We start from the raw sequence: 23,913 nt of genomic DNA, 5'->3' as shown, positions 1-23,913 counted from the left end.
CTTCTGAAGCACTGCAGAATAATCCTGTTCTCTCTGCCATATCCTTCAAGTATTTGAAAACAGCTATCATTTGTATTTCTGAATTCATCTCCAGACTGAACTTCCCTAATTCTTTTATGTATTCCCCTTGAGAAGTATTTTCAAAGTCATCACCCTCCTGTTCCTATTCTTCCAAACACTGTAATACTTGGCCAAAGTCTCCTTAAAATGTGACACCTAGAATAGAACACGATATTCTGGCTGTGACTGATCTTACCACATCCGAGTCCAGAGGGATTATTCTTTTGATGTGGACACATCCTTCCATCAATACACTCTTACAGGCTTTAGTTCTCTCTCCTGTTCCCCTCCCCAGATGTGCTGAACTGTGGGCTTACATTGGAATTTGGTCAAATAAAACTGCCAAGTCTCTTTTTCCTGACCACTGTCAAGTCAGGTTTCCCCTTCTTTTACCTTGGCAATGAAATGTGTCCAATTTCATCTTAAATTGATGTCAGCACTGAAGTAATTTTAAATCTTAATAGTATCATATTTAACCATTCCAGTTCTTCTATCTGTAAACTTGATAATACCTTCTATGGAATTTCTTGTGTCTTCATCTAAAGGACTGGAAATTTCCCTCAGTTTAATGTGAATCATTATTCAGCTCTCTTAGGTTGTTTCAATACCAAGGAATCCACCTGGCTAATGATTATTCAGTCAGATCTCCCATCTTAGCCACAAAGATGTCAATAGAGATGTCAAGTATCTTGTTGGATTCAGTAAACACCATACTTTTAAACCAGTTTAAGCCAAACAATTTCTTTGATGACAAATGCTTGAGACATTTTATCATGGCAGTACAATTTTAGGTAAGCCTCCAAGCTCTATGAAATAAGTAGCCAGAATGGGTGTCAGCTCATGTGAGCAGATCAAGAGAACCTGTGTCATAGTCACCTCTTCCCTTTTCTTGGGCATACATAGTGGACCAAATGCATTGGACCTATATTTTATCAGGAAAGGGAACTACATAGTAAATTCAACCAAATAAAAATTTAAAAATCACTCACTGGAGAGGGGTGCGTGAGGAATTGTGTTCATTATCTCAATTTTTCAAAATTTTTTTACAAAGTCTCCATTTATAGCATTATTGTGGGTATGTTGAAAAAGGCAACACTGACCTTGTATTTAGATTTTATAACCTTTACCCTTTGCCTTGATACAGTTGGTACTAGATGATCACTTCGGTGGATCTGTTTCCAGTGGAAATTTCTCCATTAAAGATGACTGAAAAAGGAAACTTTGGACATTGTTTTTCAAAGAAAATGAGAGCATGTATGTTTTCTTGCTTTTATTCTCACCAAGCATTCATAAGAGAAGGCATATTCAATTTTGAGGGGCTATCTAATTTCATATCTAATTTCAAAACTGTAATGATGTTGTGCTGAGGGAAGAAAAAGGCCTTGGTCATTGCCTTGGTCACCTATTCAGATGAGATAAGGTTTCTCTTTTAACACGCTTTGGGGCTCAGTTAACTATGCCTAAACCCAATTGGGGGATTAGTATTTTAATGCAATTACCTCACAGCACGAAAAATTCTTCTTGTGCATGAAATAAAGGAAAAAATGAAAAATGGCTATAAACAAACCAGCTGATCCACTGAGGCGGCAGGATCCCTATACACCTTAATTCATACAGAAAGGCTAAAGGCAAAACAGTAAGGTAGAAGTGAAGTCATTCCCGACTAGATAAGGCAAGTATGAAGTACAAGTATAAAATCACATCATTTTTTTTTTTAAAGACCTATTGTCTCCATCTTGGCCTCTTACAAAATGCAGTTTGTCAAGTCTGAAGAACTACAAAGCTCCACCTTTCATCGTGTTAGCTTTATTTCTATTTTTTTCATTTTTTTTGTGAGGAAGATCAGCCCTGAGCTAACATCCGTGCTAATCCTCCTCTTTTTGCTGAGGAAGACCGGCTCTGAGCTAACATCTATTGCCAATCCTCCTCCTTTTTTTTCCCCCAAAGCCCCAGTAGATAGTTGTATGTCATAGGTGCACATCCTTCTAGTTGCTGTATGTGGGATGCGGCCTCAGCATGGCCGGAGAAACGGTGCGACGGTGCGCGCCCGGGATCCGAACCCGGGCCGCCAGTAGCGGAGCGCGCGCACTTAACCGCTAAGCCATGGGGCCGGCCCCATCGTGTTAGCTTTAGAAAGGCAAGATTTTGGTGTAAATAGCTCAGGCGATAACTCTTCAAGATAATTTTTAGTTATTTATCTAGGTAACACACAACACTTATACGAGAGGAAAAAAATCTATATCAGGTAGCATAACATCATGACTTTTCTTTCTCTTCTCTGTAGCATCTTAAAATTAAACCTTTAGGAATCAGGCCTACTATATATTAACATAAGATGTTTAAGAACTTGCCCTTAGCAACATAAGGATGCCCCCGAAACCTGAAACAGGCCTAAATCTCGCAATCAATAACCCAGAGAGACTTTATTATACGTAGCTCAGCTCATAAATCTGAAGTGTAGGCTGGTCAATTACCATTTTCATAGTTATCTACCATTCATAGTGCCTCACGAACACTCGATGCTCTGATCTGAAAAAAAGAACAAGCAGATGGATGGCCACGTTCCAAAAGGCTTTAAAAAGTAAATCCTTAGTTTTGAATCGTGCTAGAGAATAAGTATTTGATTTTGTTGCTGTTCTTTGGTCGATTTTAAATATTAGATGTGGACTAATAAAAAGAACACCATAGCGTCTTTGTTCTCTTATGCGTTTCAGTTTTAACATTAAAGTATGAAAGAAACGTGAGTTCATTCTCATGGATAATAACGTGACTTTATTGTGTGCAGCCTTTTTCACACCAAGTATTACTTTTTCCATGTGAAATAAGTTAAGATTGAAAATGATCAAGTCATTGTTAAGGAGACACATTGGGCAATAGAAAAAGCTGAAGAGAGTTTTTGTGTGAAACCGGAAAACAGAACAGTCTGGAAAAAAAAAAAAAGATATGAGAAAAGTACCACAGGTTGCTGAGACCAAAAAAACCACTTTGGAGGAGAGAAGGGCCAGGCAAGTGTCTCAAGGGGAGGGTGGGATTTCGTGTAGATGTGGAACATATTTGCTTCACAGTAATAACCTTCAAATTCTCTTCTGTGTCACTATAGCTCTTGATTTTTTTCTGCTGCCTATAATCTTATTATGCAGCATATTATTTTTTTATTTGGCACAAAGTCCATTTGGACTAGAGAACAGAAAGCTTCTAATTTTGTCCCTGGACAGCAGTCATACCTCAGGTACACAGTGGGAAACAACTGGAAGACTTTTCAGAGTACATTCAAAGTTCGGTTTTTTTAATTAAAAAAATTTCATTATCCTGTTTTGGTTTCCTATCGAGTAGACTCCTAGGGGAAAAATAAGTGCTGTGAGTTTACTGGTCTGCTGCAGGATTGGAATTTAGGCCCACAGTAAGGAGTGTTAGAGAGATCCACAGGTCCACTTAAAATAAAAGTCACCAGGCAAAATAGGCTCCTGGAGAGCCTCCGCCCACGGCTGAGTTTCAGCACACACGGAACACTCTGGAGCAGCCGTCCCCAAGCGCTTCTGCTCAGAACCCACTCCTCCTCTGGAGTTTCTGAACTCTGTGCTCCATATCAGCTTCGCCCTTTTCCTGTGGCACTCTAACTAGCATTTGTGACATGGCTACTTGCCTCTTTGGGTGAGGTGGCAGTACAGGAGGCCAAGTCCCTACCGCTTATGAGAAACAAGAGGAAAGAAACATATCCTTTGACTTGCTTCAGTGCTCTAACTGGCAAGTGTGCCAAAAGACTGACAGTCTTCTATGCTGAAGTGGAAATGAACCTCTATAATACAAGACACAAAAGCATGCAATATACATCAGGCCAGTTCAGTTAAAACTCATAATTTTTTGGTACTCTCTGACTGGACTTTAGACAGAGAAGACAAACCGAAGTGGAGGAACATAATTTAAGTGTGACAGAAAGTCGGGAATCATAAGGCCTGAAATGTAAAGATAAATGCATTACTGAGGCATATTCCCCTGGCCCTGAGGTATGCAGGCAAAGAGGTCACACTTCACTGTGAGACAGAGAGACAAAGTCGGTGCAGGGCTCCAAGAAAATATTTATCAGAGGAATGTGATGATTCATTTATCAGTCCAGATATCCCAAGTACAAAACTTCAAGATATAAGAAGGATCAAATTATATAATGTATGTGATTCAATTTAAAAATTCTTAGCCCTCTTACATTATATTATCTAGATTACAATAGTAAAAAATCAAATTACTGTCATATGAAACTTCTATAAAAAGAAATCAAATCCATTTTTATGAAATTTTATCATACAATTATTTTCTAATGGGTCTTTTCTTAGGTCACAGTATTTATAATTCCATTTACATCTGTTTAATTTTCCAAATCAAAAAACAAAATGCAGTCAATAGAAATCTAAACTTTCATTTGCAAAACTCCCTTCAGTTTCCAGGCCAGTAACATATGGTGATGCCGACTTGTCCTCCAGACATGGACTGCTCCCAAAGATCCCCAGTCTACGGAGCATGCAGGCCTCTACTCATTAGGAACGCTTTTTGGTTTGGCTCACGTTTCAAGAAATTCTGGAGCATGTCCATGCCGTCCAGAGATCCCCCAGGTTTCAGGATTAGGTTTCTGTATTTCATTCCAACCTAATAAAATAAAACATCATGCCTAATAATTCATGGTTATAGCAATTTTCCAAATCTCTAGATGCAAAAGAGAAAGGGGTAGGGGTGAAGAAAAGGAGCTTTAGTTTTACTTTCTTTCGCCTAGACTACAGTTCTGCAGTATTTATTTATTTCGGTAGCTAAGAGATCTGGAGCTTAGATCTCCGGTCCTCTACACTTCCCTTTATTACTGTCTTGTCTCCTTAGATTCTCAGCAGTGAGCTGACAATGTGAGCAAACAAACAAAAGACAGCCAAATGGAATATATAACAGGTTCCTATCTGTTACCCCATCTCAAATGCGATTTCAAAAGGGTTAGCAAAGCAAGTGATCTAGAACGCTACAGACGGAGGATCCGTGTATTTGGAACAGTGGCACAGCTACTGCCCAAAGGACTTCTGCTACGTTTTAATGAGGGGTTCATAAAAAACCCCTCCTCCTTAGGGACACGGGGTAGGACAACAGTACACGCCCCACAAAGTAAGATATTTCTGTGAGCCCAGAGCCGGGAATAAGGACCTTTGCAAAGTTTTCTCTGGGGATGAGGTCTGGAATTTTTAAACATATCATAGTTCCTCTGCCTTTATTTACATAAACACACGAGCAAATAAAGTGAAAGAAAACAACTGTAATTCAATATCAGTGTGATTCACTACTTTCACTTCCTGTTCATCGTCCTTTTAGGGAAGCAGCGCAGGACAATTCAATGAACCACAACTGTAAATATACACATAAAATAAATAGTTCACAGAATAACAGTCTTAAATTTACATCCATGATACCGTCTGATCAATACAACTAACAGTCTTTTGAGTACAAGAGTAGCTAGAGAATTTCCAACGACAAAAGTAATCTAACTTTTGACCTATAACAATGATTCCGGTTGGTACAACCATCAGAAGCAAGTCTAGTCAAACTGTTAAGGAAAATAAAACATGGATGCATGAAATCTACCAAGTCAGATACAAAGTATTTAATATCCGACAGGGTCATAAAATCAAAATGTTTGGGTTACCTTTTAGTTATAAACAGAAATCATTTGCAACTTATTAATCATCTACAGGCTAACATCTAACTTGACAGTCTAGGCCTTAGGTGTAAATCATTAGTCAAACAAAGTTACTTTCTCATAAACTCTACAGCAGCCCTGTCCAATAGAAATATAATGTGAGCCACATTATTAACTTTAAATTTTCTAGTAATCACATTAAAAAAGTTAAAAAAAAAAACCAAATAGATGAAATTAATTAAAAAAATATTCTATTTAAATCAGTAGTATATCTACAATATTATTTCAACATATATCAATATAAAAAATTACTGAGATTTATTTTTTGTTGTAAATTCTCAAAATCTAGTGTGTTTTTTATATTTATAGCATATCTCAATGCAATTCTTTAGTTGCACTAGCCACATTGCAAGTGCTTAATTGCCACATGAGGCTACCATATTGGACAGGTGTAGGGCCTAGAATGTAAGATGATTCTTAGAAGGGCCTGTTAGACAACGTTCTAGTACGACATTGAAAAGGCACGTAGTAATCTTGTTGCCTTATTTACAAGTTTTGGATAAATTTTCCTAAAAAGGGAGGGCTGGTAATCACTGATATTTGACGTCCTGAAAACCTTGGTAATGAGGCCTTAGAGCTAGATTGAATTTTCCTTAGGAAAAAAAAATACGTCATTTCTTATTTGGTCTGCAGCAAATCATTACTGATACAATAGCAATCTAGAACCTAAAATATGAGTGATGGCTCTTCTTCTCATAGTCTTGATTATTCTAAGGAGTAACAGATCAGAGCTCTTGAGCCCAACCACAATTTACCTCCTTTCTTTCATTGTCCATTGTGTCTCAAGTTGACCAATGTTAAATTAGTGTGGCGTGGGGGGTGGGGGAGGGTTAGGCAAGGAAAGACTGTGCTCTCTGGGTGTAGCAGTATAGTTACAACTTAGAAAATGTGCATTAGGGGCCAGCCCGGTGGCGTAAGTGGTTAAGTGCGCGCCCTCTGCTGTGGTGGCCCGGGGTTCGCCGGTTCGAATCCTGGGGGCACACCGATGCACCGTTTGGCAAACCATGCTGTGGCGGCGTCCCATATAAAGTGGAGGAAGATGGGCACGGATGTTAGCCCAGGGCCAGTCTTCCTCAGCAAAAAAGAGGAGGATTGGCAGATGTTAGTACAGTGCTGATCTTCCTCACAGAAAAAAAAAAAAGAAAATGTGCATTAAATACATGTGCAGAATTATAAAAATATTTTAATCATTTTATTAGGGAAAAATTTAAAATATATACCAATAGCAGAGACAACAATATAATGAACCCTCATGTATCCATCAACCAACTTCAATAATTAATATATATCTGCAGAAATTCTTAATGCTCAAGATCTATTTATTAAAAACACATATTTCATTCCACAAATATTATAGGAACATTAATGAAAATCCAAATAAGTCAAAAAATAAATCCCCCAAAATGCTGACATCTGACAGAGTATTTTCATTCTGAGCAGAGAACTGTAGTTTTAGGTAGTAAAGCAGAGCAGGCATTTGAGCAGCTGCATGGTGTGGGGAAGAGCCAGCTCACGCCCCCTCTGAACGGGAAAGTCACTGGAGAGCAGGGCACTGTTCAGTCTCACAATACACGGCTCAGTACAGCTCCAGCCCTCCCCTGCTTATAGCTCCAAACAAGTTGATTCAATTTCCTGAATTACAGAGCAATGGTCTTTTAATAGTTTCATTTCCTTTGCAATGAAGTTTGGAGAAGAGTGTAAGAGTCATTTTGGTAATAGGATCTCGCTTTTCTTTAAAAAAAAAAAAAAACTTAAATGAATTTTTGTGTTTTAGGAAGGGATGGGGCTCTCTGGGTAAGAGAATGTGGTCTGGGAGACTCATGCCACAGGTGGAAGAGTCTTTGACATAAGTTGTTCTCCTTTATTCATATAATAAAGAAACTTCAACTGCGAGGAAGGCAGAAAGAGAAGCTCTAAGACAAACACTAAAATTTTTCATGTTAAAAAATCCTTCAGGAGGATCTGCATACAGTAAGAGCTCCCATTAACTCTTCTACGAAGGAAAGTCAGCATCAGTCACCTCTGTGGTTTTTAATCCTGGAAGATTATAGAGTGTATCTTTTGGCAACTGTGCAAGTTCTAACAGTGATATTTTCTAAAGCAAGATCAGGAGTTTTGGAGTCAGGCCCAGGTTTGAATCTTGGCTTCATTCTCAGCTATGTGACCTTGGGCCTTGGTTTCCTTACCTGCAAAATGGGACTACACCTATCTCACTCGGTTTAAGGGGAATCAAAGGAGATGATTTCAGTACATTGCCCACTCCCTAGTACACTACCTGGCATACAGTGGTATTCAATAAACCATCTATCCCTCCTTGCATTTCCTTTCCTCTCACACTGCCCCTCAGTTCAATTACTTATATACAGTTCAGGGAAACAAAGGCATTCCTGGTTGGCATTTTCTTAAAATTAGTTCTATCTCCTAATAAAGCTAGAAAAAAGCACAAGAGATTTCACCTCCACTATTAGCATGAAATGGAATATACAATATTCTATTGGAATATTAAGTAGGAGAGACAAGGCACTCATTTTGTCTAAGAATATGTACCCCTTATTTGAGGTAATATTTTAAGAGCAATCATAATTATCTGAATGAAGATGCCCATCATCTATCAGTAATGAGAATATAAAAATGGGAAACAGATTGGGTCTCCTGCTATCTCTGAAGCAGCACACATAAGCTCCCACTCCCTTCCAACCTGCTCTCCCTCTCTCCCATTGTGGTTGACTCTGGGGATTGGAGCCAGAGTCCTCTCCTTCCCACACTAACAGGCACCAAGGCAGAGAGCAGCCCCCCAAGCACAGGTGATGATGATCAGGCACCTGACAGGCTCACCAGCCGGTTTCAAAGTGGACTTTGAAACCTTTCCTTCCACAGCCCATCTGTAAACTCCTTCCCAACAGCACGCCCTTTGTTTTCTATGAGGGTGGGGAGGTTGTGGGTGGAAAAAGAATACCTTTGACAACAACAAAGAAGGAGGGAGAGGGTGAAAGATCGGTGCTGGTAGTCAGGGAGATGGAAACAAGAACAGTGGTAGAATCTTGGCTTGATCAGAAGAGATCTTCTGGAAACCTTAAGCAAAGTTTCAGTTTGTGAGGACAGAAGGATAGATCTTTATTTATAGGGAGGGAGGAGATCAGGAGAAGAAAAGGTACCCTGGCTAGCATGTAAAGTGGAGTAGAGGTGTGGAAGCAGATGGGTGGACTACCAGTTAGGTCCAAAGAGGCACCCATGTGTAAAAATAATAACTAAATGTAACAGTTCTGAAGCAGAGGACCAACACGAAGATGAAGAAAACAGTTCCTATTACAAGGGCCTTATGATCTAGCAGGGGAGATAAAGAAATAGACAATTAACAAGGCGATTATTAGGGCTCTAAGAGAAACACAAAGAAGGGCTGAAAGAACACAAAGGAAGAAAAACTGCTTCCAGCTGGTTGGGATTCAAGACGTAGAAGGCTGGACCCAGTAAATATTCAAGTAGGTTAGAAATCAATCCCATTCCCTTCCTTTGTCCCTTAAATCTGGCAAAATCTAAGGCTGTTAGAAAAGATTGAAGTATAAGAAAAATCAGCTTTGGGGTGGTAGATGGGGAGAGCTAAAGTGGTATTCAATCCATTTGAAGGACCTTCAGGAGAGAAATTTCATATTTTCCCTTAGCAACACACTACAGCAGGAATTGGGCCTAGGACTCTGAAGACCACTGAAATACTCAGCTTTATATTCAACATTCTCTGTCAGGTAATTCTTTTTCATGTTTAACCAAGATTCATCAAGTTTCTGTGTCTGTTATTACATGTAAAGATCTAGTTACTTCCTTGTGGCATTATAGATTAAAACGTAATAGTTGCACTCATCTATCTTAACTTGCTCAGTATTCCTCTCCTCAGTGATACTTGGTTGCATTTCTTCTTTACTGATGGAAAAAACAAAGCTTAGCAATTTCTCTAAATGTAAAAGAGGAAGATAATTCTAGCTTAACAATATAATTGCCTTTGAATCCACAATGTCTATTACCTCTTAGGAAATTTTCCCACAATGAAGCAGCCATATAAAAAGAAATGGCCCTAGGTAAAATGCCCCCATTTTTTCGACCCTATGATTAGTTGGATTTTGAAACTACATTTGGTGACCTTCAAGACATCCTTAAAAAGAGCACCTAGAGCTTGCTGGAAAAGTGTTAATCCCAAGCAGTTCCCTTCCGCAGTTATTTAAGAGATCAGTTGGAGAAGTAAACGCTATGTCTAATGATGAGACAACTTCTCTATGTTCTACTAGAAACAAAGACTTGAGATAATATCTAACAATCTAAACACTTAAGATGTTACACCTATTTACCATAAAGAATATAGAAAATTACAGATAAAACCAGAGGTAGCAAACTTTTAGGCCATTATAGGTAAGTGGCCTGTTCTAACACTTTGACAGAAGCTCTCAAAACAGAATGAAAACAACTGTACCATGAAATATTCTATTGCTAACTTTTGGTATTCTGAAAACTGCAGGTTTCTATTTGATCCTTCCTATTATTATTCTCCCAGTGACTAGCACACTTTCTACAGTTCCGCTTGCTAAGATCTGAAATGGTTTTCAGAGCAAACCCTGGGCTTTGCAGGATGGCAAGAGGTTACAGAGAGAAGGCCTGGAGATGTTCTTTTGTTGATACTAATGACTACGACCAATAATGTCAACAATACGTGATCTTTCAGTCCCCAGCCTCTCTAGAGCTTGAGGACTAAGAATAGCAGGTGCTGACTCCTTGAAGGGGTATCCTGCTCTCTTTCAAAATGATCCAAATGTATACTAGGGAGGGTGAGGGCCTTGAGACAACAAAGCCCGCATGACATATTGTGATTGCTCTGATTCCCATGCTCTCAGATCAAATTCGGCATTTCTTTATACCATAAAAATTATTTTTTTTCATCACAACATACTTGCAATAATGACCTAAAAGTTTTTTGTAGAACAAGGTTGTTGTTCCAAAGCATTAATTTTTTTTTTCCTTTTTACTGAGGAAGATTCACTCTGAGCTAACATCTGTGCCAATCTCTATTTCGCATGTGGGTCACCGCCACAGCATGGCTGACGAGTGGTGTAGGTCCGTGCCAGGCATCTGAACATGCAAACCCTGGCCGCCAAAGTGGAGCATGCCAAACTTAACCACTAGGCCACGGGGCCAGCCCCAAAGTATTAATTTTTAATAAGCAGGTATTTAAATTTTGTAAATCAGATGTTACTTTAAAGCAAACATTTGTAAAAATAAAAAGAAAAAAAAAATGAAAACAAAACCAAACAGTACACTGTAGGAGCAAATAAAATGTCTATTTAAAAAGCTGTTCCAGGGGCCGGCCCGCTGGCTTAGCGATTAAGTGCGCGCACTCCGCTGCTGGCGGCCCGGGTTCGGATCCCGGGTGCGCACTGACGCACCGCTTCTCTGGCCATGCTGAGGCCGCGTCCCACATACAGCAACTAGAAGGATGTGCAACTATGAGATACAACTATCCACTGGGGCTTTGGGGAAGGAAAAAAAAGGAGGAAGATGGGCAATAGATGTTAGCTCAGAGCTGGTCTCCCTCAGCAAAAAGAGGAGGATTAGCACGGATGTTAGCTCAGGGCTGATCTCCCTCACAAAAAAAAAAAAAAAGGCTGTTCCAGTCACTGCTATGGCAGTGAAGAGTGTCGAGGGTGCGGTGCAAAGGGATTCTCCTTGGCCATTGGAGCCAGATTCACTATTGTTGTGACAGAAAGGGAGCAAGAAATGACATAATATTCTAGAATATTTTATAGGAAAGAAAAAAGGGATTAAAACCAGCTTCATGGTGTAGGATGAGTAATAATATATAGCACTGTTGAATCCAGAATTTTTTGGAAACTGAAAATTGTTTTTAACATCACAAGGCAACAATGCCAAGTTGTTGGGAATCTTGCTTTCTCCAAGTTCAACCCGGCTCCTCTGTCTAAATTAAAAGTAGTCTGGGCCTGCCAAGTTGTTAAGCTTGAGAATAAGAGGAAGTACATAGAAGCATAATGGCAGGGATTGCTTCTGGGGGACCTGAAAGTCCCTTGGGATCCACTGGGAACAGTACTTTGGCTGTTACTTTGACGGCCGAAAGAAGAGAGGTAACAGTGGAAGGTACTGGAGATGTGGGCATGTGAGTGGAAGCACAGAGGAGGTGAATGAGGAAGCTTAATCAAAAGAGGTCCTGTAGCACTTATGCCAGGAAGCCTCACCAACTAATAAGGGCCAGTAACAGGTCATAATTCTGACTTTACATACCTAGACCTTGCATCTCTTTAAACAGTTTTCTAATTTCTACAATAACCCACGCTTTACGTAGAAATAGGAAAAGCTCCATAAAAAGTACAGAAAAATATTTAATAATCACTCATAAACTTCCAAAGATAACAATTGACAACATTTTGATGTACCTTTATTTTCTAAATATACATTTTAAAATAAAAATTTGCATCCTATGCTATAAAATATTTCATAACCTGATTTTTTTTCACTTTGTATAATAGTTATACTAAACATCCCAGACATTTAAAAAAAAGCTTATTGAAGCCTTTCCCCCACGCCCAAGTCCACTCTTCTGTTCAGAGGATGGAAAGATAACTTTTGGTTTGGATGCTTTGGAAGATTTCATACATGAGTGGCCATTTGAGTACGGCCTTTAAGACTGATAGGATTTTTGAGAGGCATAGACAAGTAAGGTGTACATTTTGGATGGAAGAAACAGAATGAATACACTTGTGAAGGTAGAAAGACCTACGGGAACATACAAATGTGGCTGACACACAGGGAGTTCTGGGAAGTAAGGAAGGGATTTGACTGCTAAGCTCAGGGCTATGAACAAAGACAGGAATAACAAGAAGCAGGAAGTAGGGAAAAAAAAAAAGGTAGATGAGGGCCTTTGGGAGTTGGCAAATGGGTCATCAGTGGTAACTTTGGAGAGACAGTAACTTTCCAGTTCAGTTGATGAAGGCAAAAGCCAGGAAATAGAGGGTTGCAAAGACCGTTTCTTACATCAAGAAATTAGATTGTGAAAGGAAGAACTCCTGAGTAGTAGCATTGAGGTTATCAGAGTCAACAGCAATAACTCCAGTTTTTTTCCAAGATGGCAAAGCAGTAAGGCTTGGTATTACATATCTCTTCTGAGACAGGAGGAAAGAAGTATTGAAGTATAGAAAGAGAAAGAAAGATGAAGGTGCTCACTCAATGGTCTAAAGTTTCTTAAGAGAGAGGAGAGATCAGCAGGGATTCAGGAAGTGGAGCAGGACTGCAGATTAACACTGGGTGTCCAGTTTAGGTTGGAAAGCATGACTTTGTAGTGGGTCATGTTAATGGTGTCATACAATCTTCCCGAGAACACTCTGAATCCCAAGGGCACCATCTCTAAATGAGATGGTGGAGGAATCCAGGGCTGGGCACCAGCTGAAGGTCATGCAGAAGTCAGGGTTCATGAGAAGAACAGTCAGTGGCTGACCACTGTAAATGGGTTGGCCAGGGAATGGAAGGAGACTTAAAGGGATCTAACAGCCTGGGTAGGGTGGGAGGAAAGATGGGTGACTGGGAAGGCTAGTACATAGAATGTAGATGCCCTGGAGGTGGTGTTTTTTGCGGGGCTGGGGGTGGGAGGGATGGTGGTCTTAATTACATCAATGTATTTTAGTGTTTCTGTGCAAGACATTACGCAATCCAGAAACATAAAGTTCAGGGAACAAATCAGATGGTTAAAATAAGCACAGAGAACCTGATTTTGATAATTTGTTCTTCTAATTTCTGAATCAAACAGAATGAAAAACATATTGGAAAATGCATCGGTCCTAGAAATAATCTGACAGCTGAGTCTTCAACAAGAGTGGAGACTGGGGACTGTAACTCAGGAAGGTTTGGCTGGCAGCCACCTGGCCATCAATTCACTGAACACGGAAAGGAATGGCTCAGGTTAATGAAGCAGCTTAAATTACTTACAGGCACTTAGGTTGCAAACTATGTAGTAGGTGGGGTATGCCAGCCACAGAAAAAGAGTGCCTCCCACAGAAAATGTACAAAGAGAATGTGTAGAGAATATCAAAACATAGGCAGACCATTTATATCAAGAAGGTGTTTACCTTTCTTTCCTACCTTCCTATAAAACTGAAATGTTGTATGGCACATGTCAAAACTAGCAGCTATAAATGCTCAAATGCATAAACAGAGCTTTGAATTTTAATTATGCAATATATTGGAATGTTAATAAGCAAGAAAATGTAGTAGGTTTTTTTTTAACTTATAGAATTAGAGTTAATCACTTGTACACTGCAACTTAATAATGTATGATGATTTGAGAAGATACAAGACTTTAAAGTTAAAAGGTGGTTACCAAATCTCTTACTCTAAAATCTAGGTGTAATAAATATTTTACACGAGGAGTTAAAGGAGAGGGAGCAACTACAAAATTAACAAAGGGAGAAAAAAAATACAATACCTCTGGATTCATTATCCCTTCTTTTTTAAAACAGCTGTAAAACATGTCCGTGGAAAATACTTCACTCCAAAGATATCCATAATATTGGCCATCATATCCCCCTGCCAGATGTCCAAAAGTAGCTGGCATATTTGTGCCTTTAAAGAAGGATACATTTCAATCAGTGTGATGGCAAACGTTATCAGGTTATCAGCTAGCTCAGGTTTCTCTATGCAGAGTCCAGCTGTGGGAGGAGAGAGTGATAAGACCTCGCCTCTAGTACTCCTTGGATTTACGTGTGCCCTTGGCCAAGACGTTTACAAACTTTTCTCCTATGATGGCTCAACCTCAGAGCTGGTTTCGCCATAAGCTCTGGAATGCCCAACAATAGTTTCAGAGGCTTTGTCCACACCCATCAGATAGCTCAGGGTTTCAGAAGTCCTCAGTCTTTCTTATCCCTTAGACACATATGTGTCTTACAAATACTCTGATAGTAAGCCTACTCCTGGTCACAGCTCTTTATATCTAAAATGTGTCAGAATGACACTTACCTTAGATTCATAATTAACTGAAAAAGAACTCTTCACTTGAAAAGCTAAAAAGGTTTTACCAATTCAATCTTCCTCTAGGGCTACTTTAAAAAGGATTTTGTCAAAGTGGCCTGGGGCACAGAGTTCAGTTTGGTCTACTATAAACAGATCACAAAAGGAAGTGAGAAGCCTAGATTGACTCAACTGACTTTTCTGACCTTTATTACATCTATAAATGTGACTGATTCATTTAAATAACAATTTACTTGGTGACAAAAAAGTCACCCTTCCAACTACAAATACTATTGTACGTTGTCCTAAAATATATGAATATAAATGTAAACACACATGTGCACGTACCTATCCATCCACCTTCATGAATGTCATAAATATCAGGTTAGAAACTGCTAGTCAAACTACCCTAACTGATCTCAGAATCAGAATCAGAAACAAGGTAGAAGTTCGAGCTTCTCTCTAAAATTGCCCCTTCTGCCAATGAAATGATAGGGAAGTCATGGTGCTTATAGAGAGGGCGGAGCCAGGCAAGTGCTGCCAAATGTGAATGGCTTTCTCTGCTCCGGGGTGGAGGCCAATTGCTCATGCCTGATTACACTAAAATGCTGCAAAGCTGGCGCCACCTTTCCTTCAAGCGCATTTGGACAGGATAACTCATAAGGACAAAGTATGCTTATCTGAAAGTCATGGCCTGATTGCAAAAATCAGAAACAAATTAAATTAGGTAATCGGCCTGACAAACTCTACCTTCCCTGGCAGTGTTAGGAGTAGACCTTGTGCTTCACAGGAGAAATGAACTCAAGTCACAGTATTTACGTACCTGGAGTAGCTGCAACACCTAGAATTTCTGCGCAATATTTGGCATATTCACTTGCAGCATCCAGCGATGTGTTGGTATGGAGAGACTGATCCATTTTGCTCAAAACAATCTGGCGTAAAGTCAGAAGACCTAATAACAGAAGAATGTTTGGGCATGTTTTAGAGAAGAGAAAACTGTATGTTCTAATATCACAAGTTCATACATTTCAAAACTTATTCCTGTAATAATCATTACAAAACGGGAGCAAGGCATTTCATTCTATCTAAGATTTAAAAGGAGACGTATTTTTTTTTCTTGGACACAATCCCAGGGTTTAGTATTCCATTATATTTAGTGGTCTTCCCTCACCATATTAGCATTCGACGGGGTACTATCATTATTAACGGGGTACTATCATTATTAAAGGGGAAATAAATTCCCATGGAAGAAGATGCCAGCAATTCTCCATTAAGCAATTCTAAGTTATTTTTCTTTTCTAAAACTACAAGTCATACCTGTGTTGACCAGTCTAGAAGCAACGAGTTTTTCAAGCATATCATCCACAATAGGGCTTCCATCTTTGTAATGTTTTGACAGTCTTCGGAGGGACTCAATGTCCCACACCCAGTTTTCAAGCATTTGTGATGGCACCTCTACAAAGTCAGTTTCCACATTTGTTCCACTAAATCGTGCAAAATCGGTCTAGAAAGTAAACATAGAGGTCTTTTTTTTTTAAACCCTGAAAACTATATATGTGATGAATTATAATTAAGACTCTCCAAAATGTAAGTCAGAATCAGAGTCAACTGCTCCTTTGTTTTTTTTTTTTTTTGTGAGGAAGATCAGCCCTGAGCTAACATCTGCCAATCCTCCTCTTTTTTTTTTTTTTTTTTGCTGAGGAAGACCGGCCCTGGGCTAACATCCTTGCCCATCTTCCTCCACTTTATATGGGACGCCACCACAGCATGGCTTTACAAGCAGTGTATCGGTACGTGCCAGGATCCGAACTGGCGAACCCCAGGCCGCCGCAGCAGAGCACGTGCACTTAACTGCTTGTGCCACTGGGCTAGCCCCTCAACTGCTCCTTTGAATGAAGAGTTAGGATAACCTCAAATTTAAATGAAAATAAAAAGACAGCATGAAAACCCCTAAATACTCTATATTAAAGTACTATTTTATTCTTTTGAATTATAAACCGATTTGGAACAATCATCAGGAATTCATAACTGAAAAAAGATCAGTCTAAGCTAAAACAATGCTTAGGATTTGAAAGTAAAAATATTTTAAAAGAATTTTCCACTAAGCGATCCATAATGTAAGGCAATTTCTCCCTAGCTCCCCTTTCATTTGCTTACTTTTGTTTACTCAATATATGCCTTTCCGGAGCACTCGTCACTCTATTACTTAACTACTCAAGTTTTAGCCAAAATCAATTAAAGAGTTAAATTACAACATTACAGACAGATACCTTTCGTGTGTGTGTCTTTTGTGTCCTAAACTTTAAATAAGTGGTTCTAAGATAACCGTGTTGTAGAAAGCCAGAGTTACACCTCTTAGACTGGGTAGAAGATGTTACCTGAAAACAAGAAGCCACTTCATTGGAAGTTAGGGCTGTATATTAGTTGGCAAGTGGGGTGAGTTAAATGCAGCTATAGAAAAAGAGAAACAAAGGATATACTCAGAAGTTAAAGCATGCCTCATAAACATAAAGGACATATTCTGAGGGTCTGGGTTAAGGGTTAAAAAAAAGTGTTTTTAAAAAAGGAAAGTTTAGTAAATTGTTGAGTTAGATGTCAGAAAAGCTCTTGAGCAGAAAGACGGGAATTCACTAGAACAGGCTGGTGTTTAACCTTCACACTGTCCACAGAACTCATGTACGAGTGCCATTGGCAGGGGAGATTCAGCATTCACCCAACTGGCTCATCTGCAGAATGGGGGTTATCAACCTGTTGTCCGTCCCTGAATCTCTGTCCTGTTTCCCTCTACAGACGCTTTACATCCCAGTCTTCTCTCTCTGCCTTCATCATCCCTGGGGATCTAAAGGGCAGGGAATGGAAGAGGGACTTAACCCCTGGAGAAGGCAGCAGATGGGATGCCGAATCAGCAGCAAGAACCATTCTGCTTTTGGCCCAGGGCAGAGGCACAGATGTCAATGCCAACTCGCATTCTGCCTTCCTCTCTTTATGCAAAAAAATGTTTTGCTTGACTTCCCATTATAATTGCGCTGATTCTAGATATGAAGAGCTGCAACCACTGAAGAGCCAAGTAAGGGAAACTAAATTCACTCAGTGCTGGAATCAGACCTCCTCCGTTTGAGGACATCCCAATAAAACATTCCCACAGGGAAAGAGGCAAGGGTTCCAGCAAACTGAATATTTTGCCTCTTTTTGGTATATAATCTTCTAAAATAACTACATCCTACATTATAGATAAAACAATCTTATACAATAATTATAATAGCCAACATCTATTGAGACTTTACTATGTCAGGCATTATGCTCGGCTCTTTACATGGATTATCTGATTTAAACACCAAAAAAATTGTCTGAAGCACTGTAATTTCCATTTTTGAGATAAGGAAATTGAAGTATACCAAGATTAATGGTAGAATTAAGATTTGAAACCAGGTGGTCGGACTACGGAACCCACAATTTTACCCACAAATGCTATAATGCCTCTCTATCTTATAGAAAAATGAAAAAAATAAAAGGTTACTGCCAACACCTTGATCTCGAATTTCTACCCTCCAGAACTGTGAGAAAATAAGTTTCTGTTGTTTAAATCAAATAAATAAATAAATAAATAAATACAAGGTTAAACTACAATGTTACGAAATGATGAAATCTTCCTGGATGGGATCTAAAGTAGAAAAGCCTTATATATAAACTCCCCTTTATGTGCACAGTAAAAGGGAGATTTCAGTGTGCTTCCTTAGAAATCTGACTTCCTCTAAACACTGGAGTATTTTTGAAAGATCAAACATGAGGCTGAGGTGTAAAGGCCAGCCTTTGTAACCAACCACCTATCCTGGACTTGGGATTCTGTAATACTAACTGCATAATTTTCTAAAGATTATAGTTTTTAAATAACTACTAACAGAGCAAACAAAGGCAAAATCACACCATCACCTACCAGTATACAATATTTTGACAAAAATATAAATTTTATATATCGTGTTTGTGTGAACATTTTTCAGTCAGTATTTGCAGATGAGGGGGAAAATCAACCCTAAATAACAACGAAATGTACATGTGGGTTTGGCAGTGGTGGTGGTGTTTCAGACCTAGAAAAACATGAACAAATGAATAATTGAGTTAAAATTGAATTAAATAAGAATTAACTCTGTTATGTCAGGAAGAGTAGAGAAGAGAGGGCTTATTCTATCCAAAGCCATCTTGTAGTGGGCAGAGAGCACAGCAAATGAATGAACAGATCAACAACGTCTTCTAAAGAACAAAGGAAATGTTCGCAAGGAGTAAAAGCTAAAAATAACTCTACTGCTTACTAATTTCCCGAAAGTCAGTCACGCTGTTTCTCTGTGTGCCCTTTGGGCAATATCATTTAAATATTTTTCAAATGAGGAGGACAAAGAACCTACAAAATTCAAAAGCTCAATTTCCAGCAAAGAACTAAATTCTAAAGAGAAAGGAATCCACAGTCAGCCACTGTGCAAGTCCACACAGAAACCATGGGCAGGACTTAGGATCCAGCAGCCTGATGGGGGCTTGACGTGCAAAACAGCATGGCTGTTGAATTATTACTTATGGTTGACCAGCCAGCCTCAGTTTTAAACTGTAGGTTCCAAAGAACCCTAAAAGGTACTTTTATATAGTTTTCAATATAAACAATTTGAGGGTGTTGAATACAGTAGCTCATGGGCCATAGTAACTATTGATGCTAATATACCTCCCAGATAAAGCCAAGTACTGTAAAATAAACACAAAATAACCCAATTAACAAATCATTTTGCAGGTGACACTTCAAAAAGTTCTAGGGCATTATTGCTGCAGGAAATATTTTGACAATAAAAGCCTAGAACATAATGTAAACTTAGATTCCTGTTTGGTTAGAAGTTCTTGAGAGAAAGAAAGAAAGAAATCTCATCTAATGATGAGATTTTTCACAACAGATGATTTGATGCTATAGAGATTAATTTCCCAATTCATACAATACTGGGAGAGCTGGAGCAAAATTATAGAAACTAAAGCTCAAAAAATCATGTGAGCTTTTGTTGTATTTAAAGTCCAAAAGCCTACGAGTTATTGTTCTAATTAAGAGATCGGTTGTTTTCAGTGGTTACAACTAAAGTGTTATTTTCATGCTAGCAAATCCCAACTCAAAGAAAAGGCAGTTGCTGAAATCAGTAAGTGTACTGTGTTTAGGAAAAAGAACAGGCTTCAGGAGAACTGACCTTGGCTGTCTGAGGTGATCCCCTATTGATTTCTTAGCAGTCATTCCATATCCTGACCTGTCTGATCTACCCCTAAATCCAGGGATGATGGAGAAGTTTATGCAACAAGGCATCAAAAAAAGCAAAGTGCCACTGCCTCCTAGGCTTTGCCATAAACAGAACAATACAGGTCATACTTTTAACTTCACATACACCTAGTGATCACTGGAGGTGATAAAAGTAACAAAGAGAACCCAAATAACACTTTGTTGCTTTTCTTATTAATCTTCACAGCAGCTCTACAGTTCCAGGTCAGGATCACCACCACCATTTCAAAGACATGTGAAACCACACAAAAGCTGCAGAAGTTTGAATACTGCAACTTAGATTCACAGGCTTACCCCCAAACTGACTATACCTTCCTGACTACTACTTCTTACGTATAAATTGCTTCTTGTTACATGAAAACAAATAAAAGTACTCATTCAAACTCAAATGCTAAGAAGGTTAGCAAGTACGTATGCCTTATTCACCTCCGTATCTTCAAAATCCAGCACATGCCCGGAAAGTTGTAAATGGTCAATAAATATTTGTGAAATAAATGAAGCTATGAGGAGAATGTTTTTGAATGAAGACCCAACCATAAACAATTCTAAGAAATTTTCTATTATTATCATACCTGACCTCTTACCTCCAATCTAACACACCTCTTTCTTTCAATACTTGAAACATATTTAATTTGTGTCATTGTACTTAATAATATTCTGTTTTAAATTTTTAAATTTCATGTCCTCAAACTAAACTCTAACATTCAAGATACAATCTTCTTTTTTTTTTGAACCCCATCCTATCATATCTAGTATAACAAGTCAGACACAATAGATAATCAATAACTCTGCTTCTAAGGAATCAACTGAACATGTTTTTCTCTTTTAAAATATTTTTCTAATTATTTTTTAAAAAACACATGTAGAAAATACAGTAAGCAAATGAAAGAAATAAGTGCGTCCCCAAACAGAAATAAACAATGTGTAGATCATCACTTTTGGTTTATGACTTTAGCATTTATTTTGTGTACACGTGTGTACGTATAACAAATAAACACACAAACAAATAAAATAACAAAAATGAAACCCTGTAAGAAATCACTTCTAACACTGGTATTGGAAACTACAATTGCGTGCAGGGTTGGGGCTAGGGAGCAGAGGCTACAAGGTTGTTGATAGGTGTTCACTGAACTTCAGGACTGAAACCTAGAAGGCCAACCTACACAGAGGGAAATGTGGAACTAGATAAACTCATTCATTCCACACAGCTTACATGAGATTGATTTAGAGGGAATGCCATTCAAGAAACTTAGGAGAAAGAAGTCTATCCTACAAGAATACATACTTGGTAGGGGGAGGGCAAAAGGGGTAAAGGGGCACATGTGTATGGTGACAGATGGCAACTAGACTATTAGTGAGGAACATGATGCAGTCTATACAGAAGTTGAAATATAACGATGTACACCTTAAGTTCATATAATGTTATAAATCAGTGTGACCTCAATTAAAAAGGAAAAAAAGAATACATACTTGGGAGACCAAATTCAGACCATGTGACATAGTGCCGTCTCCAGTGTATGGATTGAGAGCACAAAGGCTGGTTATATGCAATCGAGTAGAGTGGTAAAGAGCATGATGGTCAGATCTTGGGCAAATCATTTAATCTCTTTAAGCCTCAGTTTTCCCCAGTTGGAAATGGGGGAAATAGTATAATAGTATAATGATATAAGTAGACTGGTAAATCTACTTCAGAGAATGCATACAAGAATAAAATTAATGAATGAGTGTAAGGCACTGACTATGGTGCCTGACACATGGTAAGCAATCAGTAAATCTTGGCTGCTATTCATCTGCTTAGCCTGCCCAGTTTGCCTAACCAGGTGTGGTCTGGGCTGGTCTGACCAAGCTTGTCCTCGCCTTCCTCCAAGAATCTATTCCTTGGTGTTAATGCTGAAGATCAGCATACCCACATTTCTCTTCAAGTAATCTCCCACCACTCCCAATACTCTAAACTGCTCATTCTGCTCTAGCTTCAGGAATCAACTTCTAAGTAGGCAGTAATCATTAAAACAAAACAAAAACAAACACAAACCTGATGCTTTCCCATCACCTTCCACAGAGCTTCACCCTAAATCCATTGCGGGTAAGCATTTGTGAATTCTCTTAAATCTGAGCGATACTACTTTGCCTCATAGCAACTTTTTTTCTCCTCATAAATTATGACTTGTGTGCTACTTACTGATCCCAAAAGGGTTGGATTATACATAAGCATAGTTACAAGAATACTTCAAATACGTACGGCACTTTCCCAAGTACCTCTTCACACATTATTCAATCTCACCAGCACCCAGGGAAGTAGGTATGAGAACTGCTGTTGTCCTCATTTTATGAATAAGAAAAATGAGATGGCTCAAGGAGGTTGAATAACTTGCCAAAAGTTACAAATACACGGATGATTTTTAATTCAGTAGGGTACCTTCCTGACTAATAAAGGGGACATTTATTTACAAGAGTATCTAATTCAAAATCTTTAAAGCAGACAAGATGCTCTATTAGTCTGTCGACCAAATTAACAGACTATTTGAAATCATATAATTTGAAGTTTTCCTGCCCTTCCACCCCTTTGACTTTTAATTAATTTAAGGCTTTATTGTGATTCTGATGTGTAGCTTTAAATTAATTATCTCTAACAGTCCAAAATTCATTATTGCTCTTAACGTACAAACCAACACAGACATCACAATGGAGACTGTTAAGAGGCATTACTGGGCCGGCCCAGAGGCTTAGCTGTTAAGTGCTTGCGCTCCACTGCTGGCGGCCTGGGTTGGGATCCTGGGCACGCACCGATGCACCGCTTCTCCAGCCATGCTGAGGCTGCGTCCCACATACAGCAACTAGAAGGATGTGCAGCTATGACATACAACTATCTACTGGGGCTTTGGGGGAAAATAAATAAATACATAAAATCTTTAAAAAAAAAAAAAAAAAGAGGCATTACTCTTCTTTCCTACATAAGTTCAAAAGGCCAGTGATTACTGACAGCCCAAACCACAATAAACCCATGAAACAGGAACAGATACTAGAGATACCACCTCTTGATTACTATCTTCAAAATTACTGACCCTGTAGTGTAAACACGAGAAACTACAGTGAAACTCATCTCCTGAATGATGAGATAGTAGGCATATTGAACTAGTGCATCTACACGTTTGAAGACTGGATGTTCCTGCCAACACATTTAACTATTACTATGACAAGCTCCAACGAGCTCTTCTGCTCATCAGACTTGCAAACTGCCACAGTGGAGAACTCTTAACACCGAACTGCCATATCTTAAAACCAATCTACTGAATATGTATGGCAAATTTTTAATTCACTCTGTTTATCTCAGAAAAGTCAGAAATATTATTGATCATAGAAGCTATTAAACTCCTTATTCACTACCATCCAGTTTAGGTCAGTACAAAAGGTTTTGAAATTATTATAAAGCTGAAATATATGGATCTGTGCCTATTACTTTTTTTGTGTTTGTGTGTGAAGAAGATCAGCCCTGAGCTAACATCCATCCAATCCTCCTTTTGCTGAGGAAGACTAGCCCTGGGCTAACGCCTGTGCCTATCTTCCTCCACTTTATATAGGAGGCCGCCACAGCACAGCCTGACAAGCCATGCCTCCGTGCGTGCCCGGGATCTGAACCCGGGCCACCAACAGCGGAGCGCGTGCACTTAACTGCTACGTCACGGGGCCGGCCCCTGTGCCTATTGCTTTTAAGACAAAAGTAGTGATCATTGGTCCCAAGTATGATTACCTTAAAATTTCTTAAAATGTTACAGGATATTTGAAAGGATTAATAGACAAGAGATTTCTCAAAGATAATCTCATACAGAGAGGGCCAAGC

The 23,913-nt window shown here is 38.9% G+C and overlaps 1 protein-coding gene across 3 annotated transcripts in view; it reads right to left on the bottom strand.

Moving 5' to 3' along the window:
* Window positions 1-4,116: 4,116 nt before the first annotated feature.
* Window positions 4,117-23,913, bottom strand: part of NLN (neurolysin) — a 90,577-nt gene continuing 70,780 nt past the window's right edge. For all 3 annotated transcript variants that reach the window (XM_014781670.2, XM_087443332.1, XM_087443333.1), the window contains exons 10-13: window positions 16,094-16,280; window positions 15,600-15,728; window positions 14,256-14,392; window positions 4,117-4,698 (exon numbers count right to left, since the gene is read on the bottom strand). In XM_014781670.2, coding sequence (XP_014637156.2) covers window positions 4,564-4,698; window positions 14,256-14,392; window positions 15,600-15,728; window positions 16,094-16,280 — 588 coding nt within the window. In that variant the 3' untranslated portion in view covers window positions 4,117-4,563. The remainder of the gene's footprint in view (window positions 4,699-14,255; window positions 14,393-15,599; window positions 15,729-16,093; window positions 16,281-23,913) is intronic.

Source organism: Ceratotherium simum, chromosome 18, assembly GCF_057802395.1.
Source record: "Ceratotherium simum simum isolate JZ-2026a chromosome 18, ASM5780239v1, whole genome shotgun sequence".
NCBI classification, from domain to species: domain Eukaryota; kingdom Metazoa; phylum Chordata; class Mammalia; order Perissodactyla; family Rhinocerotidae; genus Ceratotherium; species Ceratotherium simum.
Note: the sequence above shows the minus strand (reverse complement) of the source record. Positions and strands in the feature narration are given on the sequence as shown.